The 22,477-nt window shown below is 49.4% G+C and overlaps 1 protein-coding gene across 2 annotated transcripts; it reads left to right on the forward strand.

Moving 5' to 3' along the window:
• Nucleotides 1–1,831: 1,831 nt before the first annotated feature.
• On the forward strand, nucleotides 1,832–8,308 carry LOC142786727 (uncharacterized). Of its 2 annotated transcripts, none has more exons than XM_075884368.1 (3): nucleotides 1,832–2,208; nucleotides 4,362–4,450; nucleotides 7,864–8,308. In XM_075884368.1, the coding sequence occupies exons 1-3, from the start codon at nucleotides 2,163–2,165 to the stop codon at nucleotides 8,140–8,142; spliced, it is 414 nt and encodes a 137-aa protein (XP_075740483.1). In that variant the 5' UTR covers nucleotides 1,832–2,162; the 3' UTR covers nucleotides 8,143–8,308. The 2 variants fall into 2 exon arrangements, with proteins under 2 accessions (XP_075740483.1, XP_075740484.1); XM_075884369.1 differs by having other exon boundaries at nucleotides 7,607–8,003.
• The last annotated feature ends 14,169 nt before the right edge of the window (nucleotides 8,309–22,477 follow it).

Genomic DNA, 22,477 nt, shown 5'->3' on the forward strand with positions numbered 1-22,477 from the left:
CAAGAGAACTTCAAAAGAAATGTGCATACACCAATGCCAGAAGTATCGATGGAAGCTATTACTCATATTCAGCTCTTCATTGAAACACTGACAGAAGATACTTGTACCTGGATGCTTAATTACTTTGGTACAACTCAAGAGCGTCGACGCAAAGTGGCAAAAAAATTATGATGGAAGACTACAATGTGATCAAATGCACACGTCAACCACCAACCAAGGTCCTATGCTAGAGTGAATATCGCAAAAGTCTTGAATGCCTAATGTCACTGGCTCATACTCAGCGTTTTCAATCAAAATCTTGACCTCCCACACAGCATATTATTTCAACAACCTGCCACCTCTCACCATGTCATGAAACAAGCTCGAGTATACACAAACCCTCCTCACCGTTAGGTAGTTAGATAGCTCCACTAGGGCTTCACTCTTGGAACACATAGACCAGGGCCGTAACTAGACGGGTAGTGAGGAGGTTCTGAGCCCCTCAAGTATTTTCATGCTCTGACTTTTCGTCAACAATAGCTTAATCTGGGCAAGTTGGTTCATCGTGGTTGTGTTCTAGTAACAGTGAGAAAAGTTGAGGAAGAGACAAAAAGGACAGGAAAGAGCGCTGACTGCCAACTAAATTTTATTGAAGGTACTACGCCCACTTTTTTACAGAGTACAAGAACAGTGCTCATGCACAACGACACATGTGAGACCATGATAATATAATCTTAACTGAGAAAAGAATACTCTCTCTCCGAATGGATGAGTGAAGGTATACTGATGCACTGATCCATGGCCTTCCTGACAAGAAAATGCTTTCACAGTCTCTCTTTCATTTCTTGTTCTTGCTTTTTTCAAAAACAGTGTTTTATGAAACATAGAACTGCACTTACATTCTTTACAGTGTATGGCCATGCGACTACCATAGCCATTCTTAACATTTTAAGCATGCTGTCTTGCTCAAACATTGGGGCATTGCCCAGTTTGTCTTATGTTTACGTTTCCACATGTCAATAGTATCTCATACACAACATTATATTGGAATTCAGTATACCTATTCTCGTGACGAATGGCTATTCCTGTTGCTTTTTAGTACACACACTTTTGAAAACTTGCAAGGGATGGCAAACAACAAGATAAAATCATATCGGCTCGCTATTTTCTTTATATTGTGAAACACCTTATGTACGTACGGTATAGCATGCAAAGATCTTTGGTCATTCTGTTTTTATTTTGGTCCTGTTTTGTTTAACTTGACTTTCTGCAGGAGGGTTTAGCACACGGGTGTGATGGTGCTGTTGGGATATCCAGCATCTTTTAGTCTTTTAATCTGGTTTTTAAGGCTTACCTCATCCTTGTGCTCACATGACTTCTGAAGGGTGGCCTCAATGCACGTGGTGGCAATTCCTCTGTGTAAATTGCGTAAATGTGTAATTATGTCTTATGATGTACTAAAAAAGATGTCCCAAGATTCAGAATAAGTGACAGTAGTCAAAGTTTTTGTCACTGCCTTTATACAAACACCAGTTTATTTGTTGCCTCCTGCAGTATTTTAGGGCCTCTTATATAGACAGGATGTTTTCTCACTTTTATTACATTTTTGTATTGATGATGCCATATGCTCAGGAGGTAGAATGTCGTTATGTTCTTTTTGATAACTTCTAGCTTCTGAGCAAAGATAATGTTTCAGAAAAATGAAAAAAGGCTAGCATAATATTAAGACATGGGAAGAAAGCAGAGTTTAGCAGCCTACAGTGTTTACCTTATAAGCCTGTATGTATATGTTGCATTATAAGGACGCAGAATGTGTGTAGCTGTACAATATAAATGAAGTGTAAAAATTAAGTGTGTCTATTGTAGTGTTCTTGCAACCAATCTTACCCCCGTATTCTAGAACGTCCCTCCACTCAACGCTTCACCTTCACTTGAGATGGCTGATGGGAGCGCCGTCTTTAAGCAGAGAAAATTGCTGCATGTCAGCAATAATCTGCTGTGATTCTCGAGTAGCGCAGCGTCGCTTTCAAACGAGTAGCGGCACAGTGCTCAACTCTGTCAAGTGAAGGGTGAAAGTCGAGTCGGGGAGCGTTTATGAATATGGGGGTTAGTTTTGTTGTCTTGTTAGCCTGCCATTAACACTGGATTGATGCTACTTTGCTCTAGCTGTACAGTGCTCTCCAATGCTCAAGGAGGCACCGCACGGGGAAGGCTCGGAGCAAACCATGCGTGAGTTTCCTTTCATTGTTACCCTATGCACGTATTAAGTGATAGACTTTAATGTATGCTATTTGTATTGTGCAAGTTTTTGGGGACATACAACTTCCAACACTTATATGTTCTGATGAAAATCACGCAAGAATGAGAGAAGCTTGTGCAAAAATTATGCAAGAGTGTAAGAAGCTTTTGCAGAAGTCTGTGAAATGAAGTTTTGAAATTTTGTGGCAATGTGTCATTGTACAGTGGTCAACAGTCTTGCTCAGCATGCTTGACTGCAGGGCTCCCGGCTGCACAGGCGCATCTACGGAGTGCCTGATGCATGATGGGCCAAATGTCAGCCTGCACACTGGTGCCTCTTATCCCCGTTTGTCTGTTACATCAGTGTCTCTTGTAAAGGGGATCAACTGTGCTACCTTTTTTTTTTTCGAATGTAATGAGTTCTTTTTCCAGATTATTGTTGTTTTAAGGTAGAGCCTCACATTTCTATCAAATACTGAAGATTCTATTTTTCCTTCTAGATGCTATGAAGTCACTCCTTGTGTTACAATAGAGTGAACACTGTTATGAGAAAAGCTACTTTATGGAGTTAACTCACTCCATATTGACTTAACACACAGAATTGGTAAAAACTACACTCCATTCCAGCTGCATTAGGAATAATATTCATTTGCATACTTCTGTTTCTTTTGTTTGTTTGTTGGCTGGAGGTTTGGAGTATAGGGTGGCCAGAGGGCACTGTGTAGTCTTTTTTCATCTTCCCAATTTTGTGAACATCAATTGATAGCCGTATCGGAAGCAGCCAGCATGCTGAAACAGCGGTGCAAGCATGCAAGATATTCACCATTGCATGCAGTCAGTTGCTGTGAGCAACCTACTGCATACAATTAACTGCGAGTGGTGAACTAACGCTGCACTATGTGTGCCTCCTGGAAAGCTGCAATGGTAAAGTGCCACAATCGTATAGTAACATGGATAACATCGCAATTTGTTTGTTGAATAATTTTGCAACAGAATCAATGGAGTTTTGGATAAATTTGTGTATCTGCCTGGTTCATCAAAGCTACAGAGTCAAATGCGGTATATACTCGCGTATTATGTGTACTTTTTTTGTCAATCCGATCATGTGCGAAGCTAGTAGGAATCGCTGGCCTAAAAGCTCAACTGGGAATATATGTTGCAGGCGCTGTCACAGCTGTCTCAAAGCGGATTGTCATTTGTTTGCTAAGCCTGTTCAAATGCCCCCATTTTCTTGAAGTTCTTCCGAACAGTGCTCACAAAAACCAGTTCCCACGACAGGATTATACCAGAGAACATAAGTACTCTCCAATAATTGTCGGGAACCCAACGTAAAGTAAGATGCAGACAAGGAAGCACGATGCCAACACAGTGCTGTGTGTGTCGCCCTTCATGTGTGTGTGTGTCCATTCCTTGTCCCAGTCTTCTATTGCGTTGTGTTCCCTCCGATATCTAACCAACACACCCAAGCTTCTATGCTAAGTCTTATTCAACGCACTCTTCTGCTGGCTCCCATACTGAATATTGCATGTCGAAGAACTCCACGCTGATGTGCTTAGCGGTAGCACGGTTTCAGTTTTCTTCGGTAAGCTTTATAACAGCAATCTGCCTCATATATAATTATTGTAGCCTATCACAAGGAACGGTAAAAACGCAATGGCCAGATGGCGAAACGGGGAAAAAAAAATGAGTGCGAAAACCTGCCTCATCTTGTTGATGTGACAGGTCCTTGCACGCGTTCAACATCTGTGCTGTGTCTCGGGAATACATTCTTGCCGTGGAAAAGGTGGGAAGATAGGAGGCAAACCTTTAGGCATTTCGGACTACACATAAACAGGTTTCAGTTTTCAAGTTCATTATTCTAGGGAAAGCATAAAAGTTCATGGAAGAAGGGACCTTGCACTCAGTCCATTTTGTGTAAGACTGCACTCGCCTGCTCGACAAGAGATGTGCCTGACCAGAGCATCATGAAGTCAAATATGTCTGTGTGTGTGCTGGCAAGGTGGCTCGGGCTGGTTGGGGAGGGCAAAGTATGCGAGCAAAAAGTTTCTTGTAGTAAAGCAGGCTGGCTAATTATACTGGTGAGCAAATTATGTGAGGATGCAAATTGTGCGAGTAAATATGGTATGTACTCTTGTATGTTTCAGCTCTATTGCTATTGATCCTGCGGATCCAACTTGGCATCCGGCAGCAACAAAGAGAGGTTCTGCAGGAGGTGCGACAGCTGAAGCACAAGGTACGGCTCTTGTCCGTGCCTCGGCACGCCCAGCCAGCACAGCGCCCCTCTTACCTTCCGCGGCTGCCTGCTGGTACAATTGGAGAAGTGGAGGCAGCAGAGGCAGCTGTGCAGAGTAAAGCTGTGGCTGCGGCTTTGGTGTATATTTCTTGATTTTTAATATGCCTATGTAACATGCAGAAATTTAGTACTGCTTTAAGATACTGTGTTTCGGGAAACAAACTAGTCAGGTTATCTCATGAGCCACTGTACTACAGTCGAATATGAATAATTCGTACTCAAAGAGGCCAGAAAATTTGTTCAAATTAAAAGAAGTTCAAAATAATGAAAGTTACCGTAATTACTTGAATCTAACACGCACCTTTTTTCCGGTTAAGAGAGTTCATAAATCGCATGTGCGTTAGAATCGAGTACGAAAAAAAAAATGAATATGGTCATTCTATTGCCATCGCCACTTACAAAATGGCCGCCCCCTACGTGCGTCGGCATGGCGCGTCGGTCATTTATGCCTATGTGTTTCCCATGCGCAGCACTTCATACGTGTGCTGAGGAGTTCGTCGTCATCTTGTAGCACATTAGCATCGACGGCATGGTAGGGCCGACTCCAAAAACTCGACGAGTGCACCACAATGCTGCTTCTAAAAGAAAAGTCGTCGCGTGTGCCGGAACGGACAGAAATCGGGCCGCATCGCGGTCATTCGGAGTTCCCGAAACGTGCGTGCGGGACTGGCGGAAACAAAAGCAGAATATTGTCGACAGCAAAGATTCACGCAAAGGCTTCAGTGGACCACAGCAGGGTCGGTTTCCAGAAATTGAAAAGCTGCTCGGCGAGTATGTGATTAAGCAGTGAGCGGCACAGCGGCCCGTGACGACAGAACTGCTCCAAGTGCAGGCTATGCAGTTAGCCTTAGAAAAAGGGCTAATGCAGAGCCATTTTAAAGCGAGCAGGTGCTGGCTAACGAACTTTATGAAGAGAAAAGGCTTTTCCCTCCGAAGGCGAACGGGCATATGCCGGAAGTTGCCGTAGGAGTACGAAGAAAAGCTTCAGAGTCTTCAGAGGTTCCTCCTAAACTTGCGGCACAACAACGGCTACCTGCTTGGGCAAATCGGGAATGCCGATCACACGCCTCTTTACTTCGACATGCCTGGCACCACAACCGTCTAGGAGAAGGGGGCGAAGCAAGTTTGTGTACTGACATCGGGCCACGGTAAAACTAGAGTGACAGCAATGCTTTGTTGCACGTCAGATAGGCATAAGCTTCCCCCGTACTTCATATTTAAACGGAAGACGCTCTCAAAAAGAGTCGTTTTCGCGAGTGGTGTGATCAAGCGGGCCAACGAGAAAAAAGGGGGTGCGCGTTGCAACCGATGTCTTAGTTTTTTTTTTTTTTTTGTCGTGGAAACCGGGCGCGCGTTACAATCAAGGGCGCGGTAGAATAGAGTAAATACGGTAAACGAGCGGAGGGTTCACCATGCAGTGATGCATGTGCATGGAGAAGGTTTATTCACAAATTACAGGACATCCGTGATTAATTAAAGTAGTCAATACATGTCTGTACACGTTGGCCTTGCAACGAGTCAACAAGTTTTGCGTGCAGTTTGCAAAGCTTTTGTACTTCGGCTTCAGTATTCTCCTGGCAAAAGAAGTTGAGCGCGGCAATGTCCAGTGCTGACACTCTTCGAAGACAACTGTGTTTCCACTGTTACCATCTGCGCTGCAGCCGGAGCGTGGCCAGCACACATGATGAGAATGGAGGAGTGTCTCCACCTGGAGAAAAGCAGATCGGCATTCGAGAGAGAAACACTCCGCGGCAGCTTTTTTTTCTCTCTCTCTCTTCATGCGCGGTGTTGAAAGGAGAAGAGTCTCTACATAGCAGGAACGAAAAACAGGGGAGCGTGACACCGGCGCGTTGCAGATCGGCATGAGAGAGCCAACTCTCTGCGACAGCTTTTTTTCCCCTCTTTCTCTTCATGCGCAGTGTTAAGAGGAGAAGGGTCTCTACATGGCAGGGACAGAAACAGCCAAAGCGGGGCACAGGAATGTCGCAGATTGGCATTTGGCAAACATTCCACCGCAGTCTTTTCTTTCCTTTTCTTCATTTTCTTCTTCAAGCATAGCGATGAGGTGTCTGAAGTGCCACCGCAGGATTGGGCGGGGTGCTGAGAGCATTTTCGGAGCGCGGTATAGCTTTGATAAGACCACAGCGTCAGTTCGAATTAAGTGTGTTGGAATTAATGAGATTCGACTGTATTTACTATAGTCTGTGAAGTCCGAGTGAACTGTCCTAAGCTAGCAGACGATGTAGGCGGCATCGTGTGTTTGATGGGCAGTGACTAGCAATAGCCTGCTTAAAACAGACATTCAGTAATTTTGTTCATTTATCACCCTATTTCGTGTCCGCTGCGGCTCTCTCTACTTTGAGCTACAGTTCACCCTGCCTTGTGTTAGCCGATTTCTTACCTTTTTAAAAATCTAACATGCACCCAATTTCGCAGTGTGAAGAAAAATGCACCTTTGTTTATTGTGATGAGATTTCTATAGCGACATGCCTCTTTGTTGGCTATCACAGAAAAAGATAAACAGCAAATGGTGCGACCATCTAGTGCGACCTTTATTTTTCTATCAGTTTCATCTATGACCAAGATTTGGTCGCTCTAAGGTTGCCTCTTAGTACACCTTGATCATGTTCATTTATCTTGTTGTGCTCTGCTTACAATGCATTGATTAAAAACATGTCCAAGCTTCTTTTTGAATTCCACATATTTTATCGTTTTTCACCTGTAGAAGCTACTCCTGGTCAACATTCAGGCAAAGACATTGTAACCTCGAAGAAACGTGGTACAAAGTAATTATACTATTTCATAGCTAGAATCAATATTTATTAAGGGTTATAACAGTGTTGTATTTGATTTCATAACCGCGAAACTGCATTCAGAGAAGGACTTTGAAAGGTTCTCACACTGAGTGTGAGAGGGCTGATGTGGAAACCATTTTAGGTCAAGTGAGTTGAAGTTAGCGTAAAAAAACAATGAAATGTGATGCCCAAAAATTCAAGTTGTTGTTTTCAGTGTCCTCTTCTTGCAGAATTTTATCATGAAAACATTTCGATGTGCTGTAGCGTTTACCCCATCTATGCTTCTTGCATTTTTTTACAGCGCAAGCACCTCCTGCAGATTGGGGGACGTGGCCTCCGAAAAATTGGTGTGAATGCCATGAAGGCTGTATTGGCACATGACGTGCAAGTGCTGTACAGCCTTCATGGCAGAAAAGGGAAAAGGGCCTTTGTGAACCTGAGGCTCTGTAGATTAGTGATAGGTTAGACTTGTTCATTGTTTTATGTGTGTGTACCCTTGTGTATTCTCTGTACAGCAGTGCTTCATGTGTACTATGGTATTTCTGTTCTTGTATGCAGATGTCATCTGCCAAAAAGCTGGGTGCGACCAGGCGGAGGCCCTCAACTTTATTAAGAGGTGGCTGCCAGGGTCTGGTGATCGCTGTGGGGGCAGGAAGCGGCGCTTCAGAGAAGAATTTGTTGTGGAGCAGCCCGATGATCCCCACTCTCAGAGTGCAGATTATCGGCTGCTCGCGGCAGCTGGCTTCCTGCCCAGCCACAGCAGCCAGGGCCTTGACAGCACCACTGTCACTGTGCCCCCAAAGCAACCTGACCTGCACTAGAGCGGGCCTTTTTTAGTTGTGTATATATATTTTTCAATGTATACATTTTTTGTTGTACCAAATAAATAAAAAAAAACAAAGAATAAATAGTCTGCAGACTGTCGGTGGTGCACTGTTCGGCTAGCTTATGCTGATTCGGAAGCACCATCACCATGTTTTAGTTACAAAAAATGCTCTAAACTATGAATACTCTCGATTACCATGTGGGGGACATATGTGGGGATTGCAAGTGGGGGACATACGCTTTCAACATTTACTTCCTAACGACTTTTTTCGATCTGCTGTACCAAATACCAGTACCAAATAAAGCACTCGCTATTGCAAAAGATAAATTGGTAAAAAAATAAACTACACTTCTAGTGTTAGCAAAGGGAATGAGGTATAAAAGATGAAATAGATCGAGTAACTGCTTTCAGTTCTCAGCATTCAATTTTCTGTTGCCCCAAGTATACAGGGCTGCAAAGCTACAAGAGCGGGTCACCGAGGCATATTGTTTAAATAATCCGGTAAGAAAAATTCCCTACTAATAATGGTTACATAATGGCAAGCCAATCAGTAGCCAATATTCGTCGTGCAGGAAACATCGGTGTAATAACGGCATTTGATGGGCTGCAATGTGGCCCTGGATTGGTCCAATGTCGGTCGCACATCCGTAGCCAATATTCCTCGTGCAGCAAACATCGGCGTAAAAATGGCATGTGATTGGCTGAAATATGGCCCAATGTTGGCCGAACATTGGCAGCTTTGTCGGCAATACGATGGGCCTTCGTCGGCCCAATGTTGGTTGCATACTGGCTTAAACATCGGCAAAACGTCGGTCCATCATTGGCTTGAACGTCGGCCCGACATTGGTTTGAAGTTGCACTTCCGACGTCGGCCCGACGTCGGTGCCGATGTTAGCCGATGTTGGTCCAAGATCTGCCTGGGTATCTTCAAACTATCAGCGCAAAAAAAAGCGCCGCACCACCACCGGGTGGGCTCGAAACTCCAACCTTTTGGTTAACAGCCGATTGCGCAAGCCAATTGCGCCACGGAGACAGTCCTGCTCCACTCTCACCACCATCAGAACATATCTTCAAAGCTATCAGCCTAAAGAAAAAAAGCACCGCGCCACCACCAGGTGGGCTCGAACTTCCAACCTTTCGGTTAACAGCCAATTGCGCCACGGAGACAGTCCTGCTTCACTCTCACCACCATCAGAACATATCTTCAAAGCTATCAGCACAAAGAAAAAAAAGCGCCACACCATCGTCGGGTGGGCTCGAACCTCCAACCTTTCGGTTAACAGCCGATCGCGCAAGCCAATTGCGCCACGGAGACAGTCCTGCTCCACACTCACCACCGTCAAAACATTTCTTCAGAGCTATCACCCCAAAGAAAAAAAAGCGCCGCACCACCACCGGGTGGGCTCGAAACTCCAACCTTTCGGTTAACAGCCGATCGCGCTAGCCAATTGCGCCATGGAGACAGTCCTGCTCCACTCTCACCACCATCAGAACATATCTTCAAAGCTATTACCACAAAGAAAAAAAGCGCCGCAACACCACCGGGTTGGCTCGAACCTCCAACCTTTCGGTTAACAGCCGATCGCGCTAGCCAATTGCGCCACGAAGACAGTCCTGCTGCACTCTCACCACCATCAGAACATATCTTCAAAGCTATTACCGCAAAGAAAAAAGCAACACACCACTCCCGGGAGGGCTCGAAATTCCAACCTTTCGGTTAACAGCCGATCGCGCTCCACTCTCACCACCATCAGAACATATCTTCAAACTATCAGCGCAAAAAAAAGCGCAGCACCACCACCGGGTGGGCTCGAAATTCCAACCTTTTGGTTAACAGCCGATCGCGCTTGCCCATTGCGCCACGGGGACAGTCTTGCTCCACTCTCACCACCATCAGAACATATCATCAAAGCTATCAGCCCAAAGAAAAAAAAGCGCCGCACCACCACCGGGTGGGCTCGAACCTTCAACCTTTCGGTTAACAGCCGATCGCACTAGCCAATTGCGCCACGGAGGCAGTCGTGCTCCACTCTTACCACCATCAGAACATATCTTCAAAGCTATCAGCACAAAGAAAAAAGCAACACACCACTCCCGGGAGGGCTCGAACCTCCAACTTTTCGGTTAACAGCCGATCGCGCTGGCCAATTGCTCCACGGAGACAGTCCTGCTCCACTCTCACCACCATTAGAACATATCTTTCAAGCTATCAGCCCAAAGAAAAAAAAAGCGCCGCACCACCACCGGGTGGGCTCGAACCTCCACCCTTTTGGTTAACGGCCGATCGCGCTAGCCAATTGCGCCACGTAGACAATCGTGCTCCACGCTCACCAACATCAGAAAATATCTTCAAAGCTATCATCGCAAAGAAAAAAGCAACACACCCCACCCGGGAGGGCTCGAACCTCCAACTTTTTGGTTAAAAGCCGATCGCGCTAGCCAATGGCGCCACGGGGACAGTCCTGCTCCACTCTCACCACCGTCAGAACATTTCTTCAGAGCTATCAGCCTAAAGAAAAAAAGCGCCGCACCACCACCGGGTGGGCTCGAACCTACAACCTTTCGGTTAACAGCCGATCGCGCTAGCCAATTGCGCCACAGAGACAGTCGTGCTTCACTCTCACCACCGTCAGACCATTTCTTCAGAGCTATCGCCCCAAAGAAAAAAAAAGCGCCGCACCACCACCGGGTGGGCTCGAACCTCCAACCTTTCGGTTAAAAGTTGATCGCGCTAGCCAATTGCGCCACGGAGACAGTCCTGCTCCACTCTCACCACCGTCAGAACATTTCTTCAGAGCTATCAGCCCAAAGAATAAAAAGCGCCGCACCACCACCGGGTGGGCTCGAACCTCCAACCTTTCGGTTAACAGCCGATCGCGCTAGCCAAATGCGCCACGGAGACAGTCGTGCTCCACTCTCACCACCATCAGAACATATCTTCAAAGCTATCAGCCCAAAGAAAAAAAAAGCGCCGCACCACCACCAGGTGGGCTCGAACCTCCAACCTTTCGGTTAACAGCCGATCGCGCTAGCCAATTGCGCCACGGGGACAGTCTTGCTCCACCCTCACCACCATCAGAACATATCTTCAAAGCTATCAGCGCAAAGAAAAAAAAGCGCCGCACCCCCACCGGGTGGGCTCGAAACTCCAACCTTTCGGTTAACAGCCGATCGCGCTAGCCAATTGCACCATGGAGACAGTCCTGCTCCACTCTCACCACCGTCAGAACATATCTTCAAAGCTATTACCACAAAGAAAAAAGCAACACACCACTCCTGGGAGGGCTCGAAACTCCAACCTTTCGGTTAACAGCTGATCGCGGCAGCCCATTGCGCCACGGAGACAGCCTTGCTCCAATCTCAACACCATCAGAACATATCTTCAAAGCTATTAGCGCAAAGAAAAAAAGCGCCGCACCACCACCGGGTGGGCTCGAACATCCAACCTTTCGGTTAACAGCCGATCGCGCTAGCCAATTGCGCCACGGAGACAGTCCTGCTCCACTCTCACCACCATCAGAACATATCTTCAAAGCAGTTAGTGCAAAGAAAAAAGCAGCACACCACTCCCGGGAGGGCTCGAAACTCCAACCTTTCGGTTAACAGCCGATCGCGCTAGCCCATTGCGCCACGGGGACAGTCTTGCTCCACTCTCACCACCATCAGTACATATCTTCAAAGCTATCAGCACAAAGAAAAAAAATGCCGCACCACCTCCGGGTGGGCTCGAACCTCCAACCTTTCGGTTAACAGCCGATCGCGCTAGCCTATTGCCCCACGGAGACAGTCGTGCTCCACTCTCACCACCGTCAGAACATTTCTTCAGAGCTATCACCCCAAAGAAAAAAAAGAGCCGCAGCACCACCGGGTGGGCTCGAACCATCAACCTTTCGGTTAACAGCCGATCGCGCTAGCCAATTGCGCCACGAAGACAGTCCTGCTGCACTCTCACCACCACCAGAACATATCTTCAAACTATCAGCGCAAAAAAAAGCGCCGCACCACCACCGGGTGGGCTCGAAACTCCAACCTTTTGGTTAACACCCGATCGCGCTAGCCAATTGCGCCACAGAGACAGTCTTGCTCCACTCTGAACACCATCAGAACATATCTTCAAAGCTACAAGCGCAAAGAAAAAAAAGCGCCGCACCACCACCAGGTGGGCTCGAACCTCCAACCTTTCGGTTAACAGCCGATCGCGCTAGCCAATTGCGCCACGGGGACAGTCTTGCTCCACCCTCACCACCATCAGAACATATCTTCAAAGCTATCAGCGCAAAGAAAAAAAAGCGCCGCACCACCACCGGGTGTGCTCGAACCTCCAACCTTTCGGTTAACAGCCGATCGCGCTAGCCAATTGCGCCAGGGAGACAGTCCTGCTCCACTCTCACCACCATCAGAACATATCTTCAAAGCTATCAGCCCAAAGAAAAAAAAGCACCGCACCACCACCGGGTGGGCTCGAACCTCCAACCTTTCGTTTAACAGCCAATCGCGCTAGCCAATTGCGCCACGGAGACAGTCCTGCTCCACTCTCACCACCATCAGAACATATCTTCAAAGCTATCAGCACAAAGAAAAAAAAGCGCCGCACCACCACCGGGTAGGCTCGAAACTCCAACCTTTCGGTTAACAGCCGATCGCGCTAGCCAATTGCGCCATGGAGACAGTCCTGCTCCACTCTCACCACCATCAGAACATATTGCCACAAGGCAGTAGTGGGATTGGGGCATAAAGCGGTAGAGGGTCCCTGGCAAAAAGAGAAGACTACGAAGTGGATAGAGACTGGTTCCAGCCCGCCAGTGCGCCAGGCATTGTCATCGCGTGTAATCGTTGTAAATATCTGTAAATATACGTTTTCTTGTAAGATTATTGGTGGAGGTGCGGGGTACGCCTACCTGGCTTTTCCGGCAAACCAACACGGAACTTCGGAGTGGTTGCCACCTTCATTTTTCTGCAATGGCTCAACAGGCCCACTCACAAGAGCAACAGCAGCCGCAGCTGCAGCCGCAGCTGCAGCAGCAGCAGCAGCAGCACCACCAGCACCAGCACCAGCAGCACAAGCAGCACCAGCACCAGCAGCAGCAGCTGCCTCCTCTGATTCTCCTGCCTCCACGAGACCCCGGAACCTTCTCGGGCACAGGCAAGGACAAGGTGAATGTTGAAGATTGGGTCGCTTTGTACGAGCGCGTGAGCGAATACTATAGGTGGGACCCTACGTTGATGCTGGCCAACGTTGTATTTTACTTGCGGGATACGGCGCTCACCTGGTATGAGACGCACGAGTCGGAGTTGACCAGCTGGGACGTTTGCAAACTGAAGCTTCTCGAGTTATTCAGCAGGCCATTTGGGCGACAGCAGGCCGCGAGGAAAGACCTGGAATGTCGCGTGCAGACATCGACAGAATCGTATGTATCTTACATACAGGACGTATTGGGCCTCTGTCGAAAGGTGGACGAGAACATGAGCGAAACTGACAAAATCGCTCACATATTGAAGGGAATTGCCGATGACGCGTTCAATCTGTTGATCGTTAAAGATTGCGCCACCGTCGACGCGGTTGTGAAGGAGTGTCAGCGCTTCGAGCACGCCAAGAACCGTCGCATAACCCGCCAGTTTGCGCGTCTGCCTAATACTGCAGCCACTTCGACCTGTGAATACAGCCCCAAGTTCACGCAAGCTACATCGTCCGAAAATGTCACCCGAATCGTTCGTCGCGAACTCGAAGCAATGGCTCCTGCAGCCATCGCCTCTGACGGTCCTCAAGACAACGCATCCACCGTCTCCCTCATCCAAGCCGTCGTTCGCCAAGAAATAGCAAATCTCGGCATCACACCTGTTTGCGCTGTTCGCACCACCGAGAGCTCGGCTTCTGTTAACCAGATTCCGGTGTACCCTTCACGCTACCCTTCCCGCTACCGGAACCCTGCTGAATGGAGAACGTCGGATGATAGACCAATCTGCTTTCACTGCTCTCGCGCCGGCCACATTGCACGCTACTGTCGCAATCGTTGGTCATCCAATTCATCTTGGAACACTGGGACATGGCGTCGCTTTGAAGGCAGTTCTCGCCGCTTTTCTACTTCGTACGATCCACAGCCTGCTCCTACTAACGTTCAGGGCCGAAGGTTCAGCCGGTCGCCTTCACCCCAAGGCCGCCGATCTCTCTCGCCGATGATTTCTCGATCCAGGTCCCCTGCACGACCTGGGCCCTCAACCTCGGGAAACTAGACCATGCAGCTCCCGGAGGTGACGCTGCATTAACGACCCATTCTGCAAATCCTCTGTTGACGATTCCTACACGCCGCAATATTTTGGACCTTTTGGTGGATGATGTTACCGTTACAGCCCTGATAGACACTGGTGCACAAGTTTCAGTCATGAGCGCTGCTCTCTGTACTAAACTGCGAAAAGTGATCACGCCTCCTATTAAGTGTGCAGTAATGCTTGCCGATGGGAGCACATCTGCCGTTCTCGGCATGTGTACTTCTCGCGTATGTATTGCTGGGCGCCAGACCGTCGTATTGTTCACCGTGCTTGAGCAGTGCCCACATGACGTGATTCTTGGCCTCGACTTTCTCTCTGCGCACTCCGCCCTTATCGACTGCTCGACAGGTCTTCTTCAGTTGGAACTGCCTTTTGACGCCGCTGTTGCCCATAACGCTCAAAGTCGCCTTTGTGCCACCGAGTTCCTGCATCTTCCGCCGCAAGCCGCGACTTACGTGCAGCTCGTGTGTGATCCGCCTGTGCGCGATGGTGAATATGTCGTTTCACCTATTACCGACGTTGTGCTAAAGCACTCCATTGCTGTCCCGCACACCGTGGTGAGAGTATGCCACAATCAGACCCATTTGTCTCTTTTGAACTTTGGTTTCTCCACGCATGTGCTGCCTGCTGGTATTAAACTAGGCGTCATGTCGTCGCTGCAAGAGTGTGATATTTCTGAACTGTCGGCTCAGCAACCTACTCCACATGTCAACTTGCTCACTGCGCCCAACCTGTCAAGCATTGACATTGCCAAAATGATAGCGCCAGATCTTTCGCCCTCCGAAGCACAAGACCTCCACCGTCTGTTGACATCCTATGCGGACATGTTCGATCTTGACAACCGCCCTTTAGGCCAGACATCAGTTGTGACCCATCACATCAACACCGGCGATGCCAACCCAATTCATCGCCGCCCTTACCGCGTCTCGGTCGCCGAACGCTCTGTCATCCAGAAAGAGGTCGAGAAAATGCTCGCCAAAGGCGTCGTCGAACACTCATCTAGTCCGTGGGCATCCCCGGTAGTGCTTGTCAAGAAGAAGGACAACACATGGCGATTTTGTGTCGACTATAGACATCTCAACAAGGTCACTAAGAAGGACGTTTACCCTTTACCAAGAATAGATGACGCCCTTGACTGCCTTCATGGCGCAAAGTTTTTCTCGTCCATTGACCTTCGATCTGGTTATTGGCAGATCGCTGTTGACCCACGGGACCGAGAAAAAACAGCATTTGTAACCCCCGATGGGTTATATCAATTTAAAGTAATGCCGTTTGGGCTTTGTAATGCGCCGGCCACCTTTGAGCGCATGATGGACTCCCTTCTGCGCGGCTTCAAATGGTCCACTTGCTTATGCTACTTGGATGATAAAATTGTTTTTTCACCGACGTTCGCAAGCCATCTAGAGCGACTGTCCAGTATTCTCCAAGTATTTCGCAACGCTGGTCTTCAGCTGAACTCTTCCAAATGCCGTTTCGGCCGTCGCGAAATAACTGTACTTGGTCACCTCGTTAACGCATCTGGGGTACAGCCCGATCCGGACAAAATTCGCGCATTGACTCAATTTCCCGTGCCCTCTTCTCATAAGGATGTCCGGAGCTTCCTTGGTTTGTGCTCCTATTTTCGCCGCTTCGTCCGAAATTTCGCCGATATTGCGCGGCCTCTCACCGAGCTTCTTAAAAAAGACGTCCCATTTACTTGGAATTCGCCTCAGAGTGCTGCATTTTCGGCGCTCATTGCAGCCCTCACGACTACGCCAATATTAGCCCACTTCGATCAGACTGCCCCGACAGAAGTTCGTACGGACGCGAGTGGCCACGGAATTGGTGCTGTTTTAGCTCAGCGTCAGCATGGACGTGACTGTGTCATCGCCTACGCCAGCCGCCTTTTATCCCCTGCCGAGAGGAACTATTCAATCACCGAAAGAGAGTGTCTTGCTCTTGTTTGGGCTGTCGCTAAATTTCGCCCGTACCTCTTCGGCCGCAGTTTTACTGTTGTAACTGATCACCATGCACTCTGCTGGCTTTCCTCGCTAAAGGATCCCACGGGACGTCTCGGTCGTTGGTCTCTACGCCTCCAAGAATACACCTTCTCGGTCGTGTATAAATCTGGTCACCTCCATCAAGACGCCGACTGCCTGTCACGGTATCCAGTGGATCCACCAGACGCCACAGAGAGAGCTACGGAGGCTTGCGTCTTATCAATATCAGACTTTCTTGATATAGCTTCTGAGCAACGCCGCGACCCGGATTTACTTCCCATCATAGAAAGCCTGAGTTCCGCTACTCCACCCACTTCTCTGAACTTGTATTTCCTTCATGTAGGAGTTCTCTACCGCCACAACATGCGCCCTAACGGCCCTGACCGCCTTCTCGTCGTGCCTTCCCATTTGCGTGTAGATGTTCTCCGACAGCTTCACGATGAACCTGCCGCCGGTCACCTTGGAGTCACTCGCACTTATGATCGCGTCCGGCGCCGTTTTTTCTGGCCACGCCTATATCGCTCTGTGCAAAAGTATGTTGCCAGCTGCGACCTTTGTCAACGTCGAAAACGACCAACATCGCTTCCAGCTGGCCTTCTTAACCCTATTGATATCCCTGCTGAACCATTCTACCGCGTAGGGCTCGACCTTCTCGGGCCATTTCCCACTTCTGCATCAGGGAACAAATGGGTTGCCGTGGCGACCGACTACGCGACACGTTATGCGATCACCCGCGCTCTTCCAACCAGCTGCGCTACCGATGTCGCCGACTTTCTGCTACATGACATCATATTGCATCACGGCGCTCCTCGACAGCTCGTTACTGACCAAGGCCGATACTTTTTATCTCGCATCGTCCAGGATATCGTACGTTCCTGTTCCACGAACCACAAGTTCACAACGGCATACCATCCACAAACTAATGGACTTACAGAGCGCCTGAATCGCACTATCACGGACATGTTGTCAATGTATGTTTCTCCAGACCACCGTGACTGGGACGCAACGTTACCCTACGTCACCTTCGCTTACAACTCCTCCAGACATGACACCGCAGGCTCTTCCCCGTTCTACCTTCTTTATGGACGGGAACCCTCGCTGCCTCTTGATACACTCCTTCCCGCTGGTTCAAGCTCCCCTGTCACATACGTCCGCGATGCCATAGAGCGAGCCGACGCAGCACGACAGATTGCCCGAGAACGACTCATGCTTTCTCAAGCCTCTCAGAAATATCGATACGATCGTCACCACCGTGAAGTTTCGTATGCACCAGGTTCTCTCGTACTCTTGTGGACCCCATGTCGTCACATCGGCCTCTCCGAAAAACTTTTATTTCGCTATGACGGACCATACAAAGTCCTTCGCAAGATCAGCAACCTCTCCTACGAGATACAGCGAGTCGTCGACGAAGCGCACTCAATGCAACAACCATCCACTGTTGTGCACGTCGTAAGACTGAAGCCTTATGTGTCACCCAACACTCCCCTTTCGTGACAAGCGCCGGGTCGGCGCTTTAACGCCGCGGGGTAGTGCCACAAGGCAGTAGTGGGATTGGGGCATAAAGCGGTAGAGGGTCCCTGGCAAAAAGAGAAGACTACGATGTGGATAGAGACTGGTTCCAGCCCGCCAGTGCGCCAGGCATTGTCATCGCGTGTAATCGTTGTAAGTATCTGTAAATATACGTTTTCTTGTAAGATTATCTTCAAAGCTATTACCACAAAGAAAAAAGCAACACACCACTCCTGGGAGGGCTCGAACCTCCAACCTTTTGGTTAACAGCCGATCGCGCAAGCCAATTGCGCCACGGAGACAGTCCTGCTCCACTCTCACCACCATCAGAACATATCTTCAAAGCTATTAGCGCAAAGAAAAAAAGCGCCGCGCCACCACCGGGTGGGCTCGAACCTCCAACCTTTCGGTTAACAGCCGATCGCGCTAACCCAATGCGCCACGGGGACAGTCTTGCTCTACTCTCACCACCATCAGAACATATCTTCAAAGCTATCAGCGCAAAAAAAAGCGCCGCACCACCACCGGGTGGGCTCGAACCTCCAACCTTTCGGTTAACAGCCGATCGCGCTAGCCAATTGCGCCACGGAGACAGTCTCGCTCCACTCTCAACACCATCAGAACATATCTTCAAAGCTATCAGCACAAAGAAAAAAAAACGCCGCACCACCACCGGGTGGGCTCGAACCTCAAACCTTTCGGTTAACAGCCGATCGCGCAAGCCAATTGCGCCATGGAGACAGTCCTGCTCCACTCTCACCACCATCAGAACATATCTTCAAAGCTATCAGCACAAAGAGAAAAAAGCGCCGCACCACCACCGGGTGGGCTCGAAACTCCAACCTTTCGGTTAACAGCCGATCGCGCTAGCCAATTGCGCCATGGAGACAGTCCTGCTCCACTCTCACCACCATCAGAACATATCTTCAAAGCTATTACCACAAAGAAAAAAGCAACACACCACTCCTGGGAGGGATCGAAACTCCAACCTTTCAGTTAACAGCTGATCGCGCTAGCCCATTGCGCCACGGAGACAGCCTTGCTCCAATCTCAACACCATCAGAACATATCTTCAAAGCTATTAGCGCAAAGAAAAAAAGCGCCGCACCACCACCGGGTGGGCTCGAACATCCAACCTTTCGGTTAACAGCCGATCGCGCTAGCCAATTGCGCCACGGAGACAGTCCTGCTCCGCTCTCACCACCATCAGAACATATATATCTTCAAAGCTATTAGTGCAAAGAAAAAAGCAGCACACCCCTCCCGGGAGGGCTCGAAACTCCAACCTTTCGGTTAACAGCCGATCGCGCTAGCCCATTGCGCCACGGGGACAGTCTTGCTCCACACTCACCACCATCAGTACATATCTTCAAAGCTATCAGCACAAAGAAAAAAAAACGCCGCACCACCACCGGGTGGGCTCGAACTTCCAACCTTTCGGTTAACAGCCGATCGCGCAAGCCAATTGCGCCACGGAGACAGTCCTGCTCTACTCTCACCACCATCAGAACATATCTTCAAAGCTATCGACCCAAAGAAAAAAAGCACCGCACCACCACCGGGTGGGCTCGAACCTCCAACCTTTCGGTCAACAGGTAATCGCGCTAGCCAATTGCGCCACGGAGACAGTCCTGCTCCACTCTCACCACCATCAGAACATATCTTCAAAGCTATCAGCACAAAGAAAAAAAAGCGGCACACCATCACCGCGTGGGCTCGAACCTCCAACCTTTCGGTTAACAGCCGATCGCGCTAGCCAACTGCGCAACGGAGACAGTCGTGCTCCACTCTCACCACCATCAGAACATATCTTCAAAGCTATTAGCCCAAAGAAAAAAAAAGCGCCGCACCACCTCCGGGTGGGCTCGAACCTCCAACCTTTCGGTTAACAGCCGATCGCGCTAGCCTATTGCCCCACGGAGACAGTCGTGCTCCACTCTCACCACCGTCAGAACATTTCTTCAGAGCTATCACCCCAAAGAAAAAAAAGAGCCGCAGCACCACCGCGTGGGCTCGAACCTCCAACCTTTCGGTTAACAGCCGATCGCGCTAGCCAATTGCGCCACGAAGACAGTCCTGCTGCACTCTCACCACCATCAGAACATATCTTCAAACTATCAGCGCAAAAAACAGCGCCGCACCACCACCGGGTGGGCTCGAAACTCCAACCTTTTGGTTAACAGCCGATCGCGCATGCCCATTGCGCCACGGGGACAGTCTTGCTCCACTCTCACCACCATCAGAACATATCTTCAAAGCTATCAGCCCAAAGAAAAAAAAAGCGCCGCACCACCACCGGGTGGGCTCGAACCTTCAACCTTTCGGATAACAGCTGATCGCACTCGCCAATTGCGCCACGGAGGCAGTCGTGCTCCACTCTTACCACCATCAGAACATATCTTCAAAGCTATCAGCACAAAGAAAAAAAAGCGCCGCACCACCACCGGGTGGGCTCGAACCTCCAACCTTTCGGTTGACAGCCGATCGCGCTAGCCCATTGCGCCACGGAGATAGCCTTGCTCCACTCTCAACACCATCAGAACATATCTTCAAAGCTATTAGCGCAAAGAAAAAAAGCGCCGCACCTCCACCGGGTGGGCTCGAACCTCGAACCTTTCGGTTAAAAGCCGATCGCGCTAGCCATTCGCGCCACGAAGACAGTCCTGCTCCACTTTCACCACCATCAGAAAATATCTTCAAAGCTATTAGTGCAAAGTAAAAAGCAACACACCATTCCCGGGAGGGCTCGAAACTCCAACCCTTCGGTTTACAGCCGATCGCGCTAGCCCATTGCGCCACGAGGACAGTCTTGCTCCACTCTCACCACCATCAGAACATATCTTCAAAGCTATCAGCACAAAGAAAAAAAAAGCGCCGCACCACCACCGGGTGGGCTCGAACCTCCAACCTTTCGGTTAACAGCCGATTGCGCTAGCCCATTGTGCCACGGAGACAGTCTTGCTCCCTTCTCACCACCATCAGAACATATCTTCAAAGCTATCAGCCCAAAGAAAAAAAAGCGCCGCACCACCACCGGGTGGGCTCGAACCTCCAACCTTTCGGTTAACAGCCGATCGCACTAGCCAATTGCGCCACGGAGACAGTCGTGCTCCACTCTTACCACCATCAGAACATATCTTCAAAGCTATCAGCGCAAAGAAAAAAGCAACACACCACTCCCGGGAGGGCTCGAACCTCCAACTTTTGGGTTAACAGCCGATCGCGCTGGCCAATTGCGCCACGGAGACAGTCCTGCTGCACTCTCACCACCATCAGAACATATCTTCAAAGCTATTAGCGCAAAGAAAAAAAAGCGCCGCACCACCACCGGGTGGGCTCGAACATCCAACCTTTCGGTTAACAGCCGATCGCGCTAGCCAATTGCGCCACGGAGACAGTCCTGCTCCACTCTCACCACCATCAGAACATATCTTCAAAGCTATTAGTGCAAAGAAAAAAGCAGCACACCACTCCCGGGAGGGCTCGAAACTCCAACCTTTCGGTTAACAGCCGATCGCGCTAGCCCATTGCGCCACGGGGACAGTCTTGCTCCACTCTCACCACCATCAGTACATATCTTCAAAGCTATCAGCACAAAGAAAAAAAAAACGCCGCACCACCACCGGGTGGGCTCGAACCTCCAACCTTTCGGTTAACAGCCGATCGCGCAAGGCAATTGCGCCACGGAGACAGTCCTGCTCCACTCTCACCACCATCAGAACATATCTTCAAAGCTATCAGCACAAAGAAAAAAAAGCGGCACACCATCACCGCGTGGGCTCGAACCTCCAACCTTTCGGTTAACAGCCGATCGCGCTAGCCAAATGCGCCACGGAGACAGTCGTGCTCCACTCTCACCGCCATCAGAACATATCTTCAAAGCTATCAGCCCAAAGAAAAAAAAAAGCGCCGCACCACCTCCGGGTGGGCTCGAACCTCCAACCTTTCGGTTAACAGCCGATCGCGCTAGCCTATTGCCCCACGGAGACAGTCGTGCTCCACTCTCACCACCGTCAGAACATTTCTTCAGAGCTATCACCCCAAAGAAAAAAAAGAGCCGCAGCACCACCGGGTGGGCTCGAACCTCCAACCTTTCGGTTAACAGCCGATCGCGCTAGCCAATTGCGCCACGAAGACAGTCCTGCTGCACTCTCACCACCATCAGAACATATCTTCAAACTATCAGCGCAAAAAAAAGCGCCACACCATCATCGGGTGGGCTCGAACCTCCAACCTTTCGGTTAACAACCGATCGCGCAAGCCAATTGCGCCACGGAGACAGTCGTGCTCCACTCTCACCGCCATCAGAACATATCTTCAAAGCTATCAGCCCAAAGAAAAAAAAAGCGCCGCACCACCACCGGGTGGGCTCGAACCTTCAACCTTTCGGATAACAGCTGATCGCACTCGCCAATTGCGCCACGGAGGCAGTCGTGCTCCACTCTTACCACCATCAGAACATATCTTCAAAGCTATCAGCACAAAGAAAAAAAAGCGCCGCACCACCACCGGGTGGGCTCGAACCTCCAACCTTTCCGTTAACAGCCGATTGCGCTAGCCCATTGTGCCACGGAGACAGTCTTGCTCCCTT

Source organism: Rhipicephalus microplus, unplaced genomic scaffold (genome assembly GCF_043290135.1).
Source record: "Rhipicephalus microplus isolate Deutch F79 unplaced genomic scaffold, USDA_Rmic scaffold_29, whole genome shotgun sequence".
Taxonomy (NCBI): Eukaryota; Metazoa; Arthropoda; class Arachnida; order Ixodida; family Ixodidae; genus Rhipicephalus; species Rhipicephalus microplus.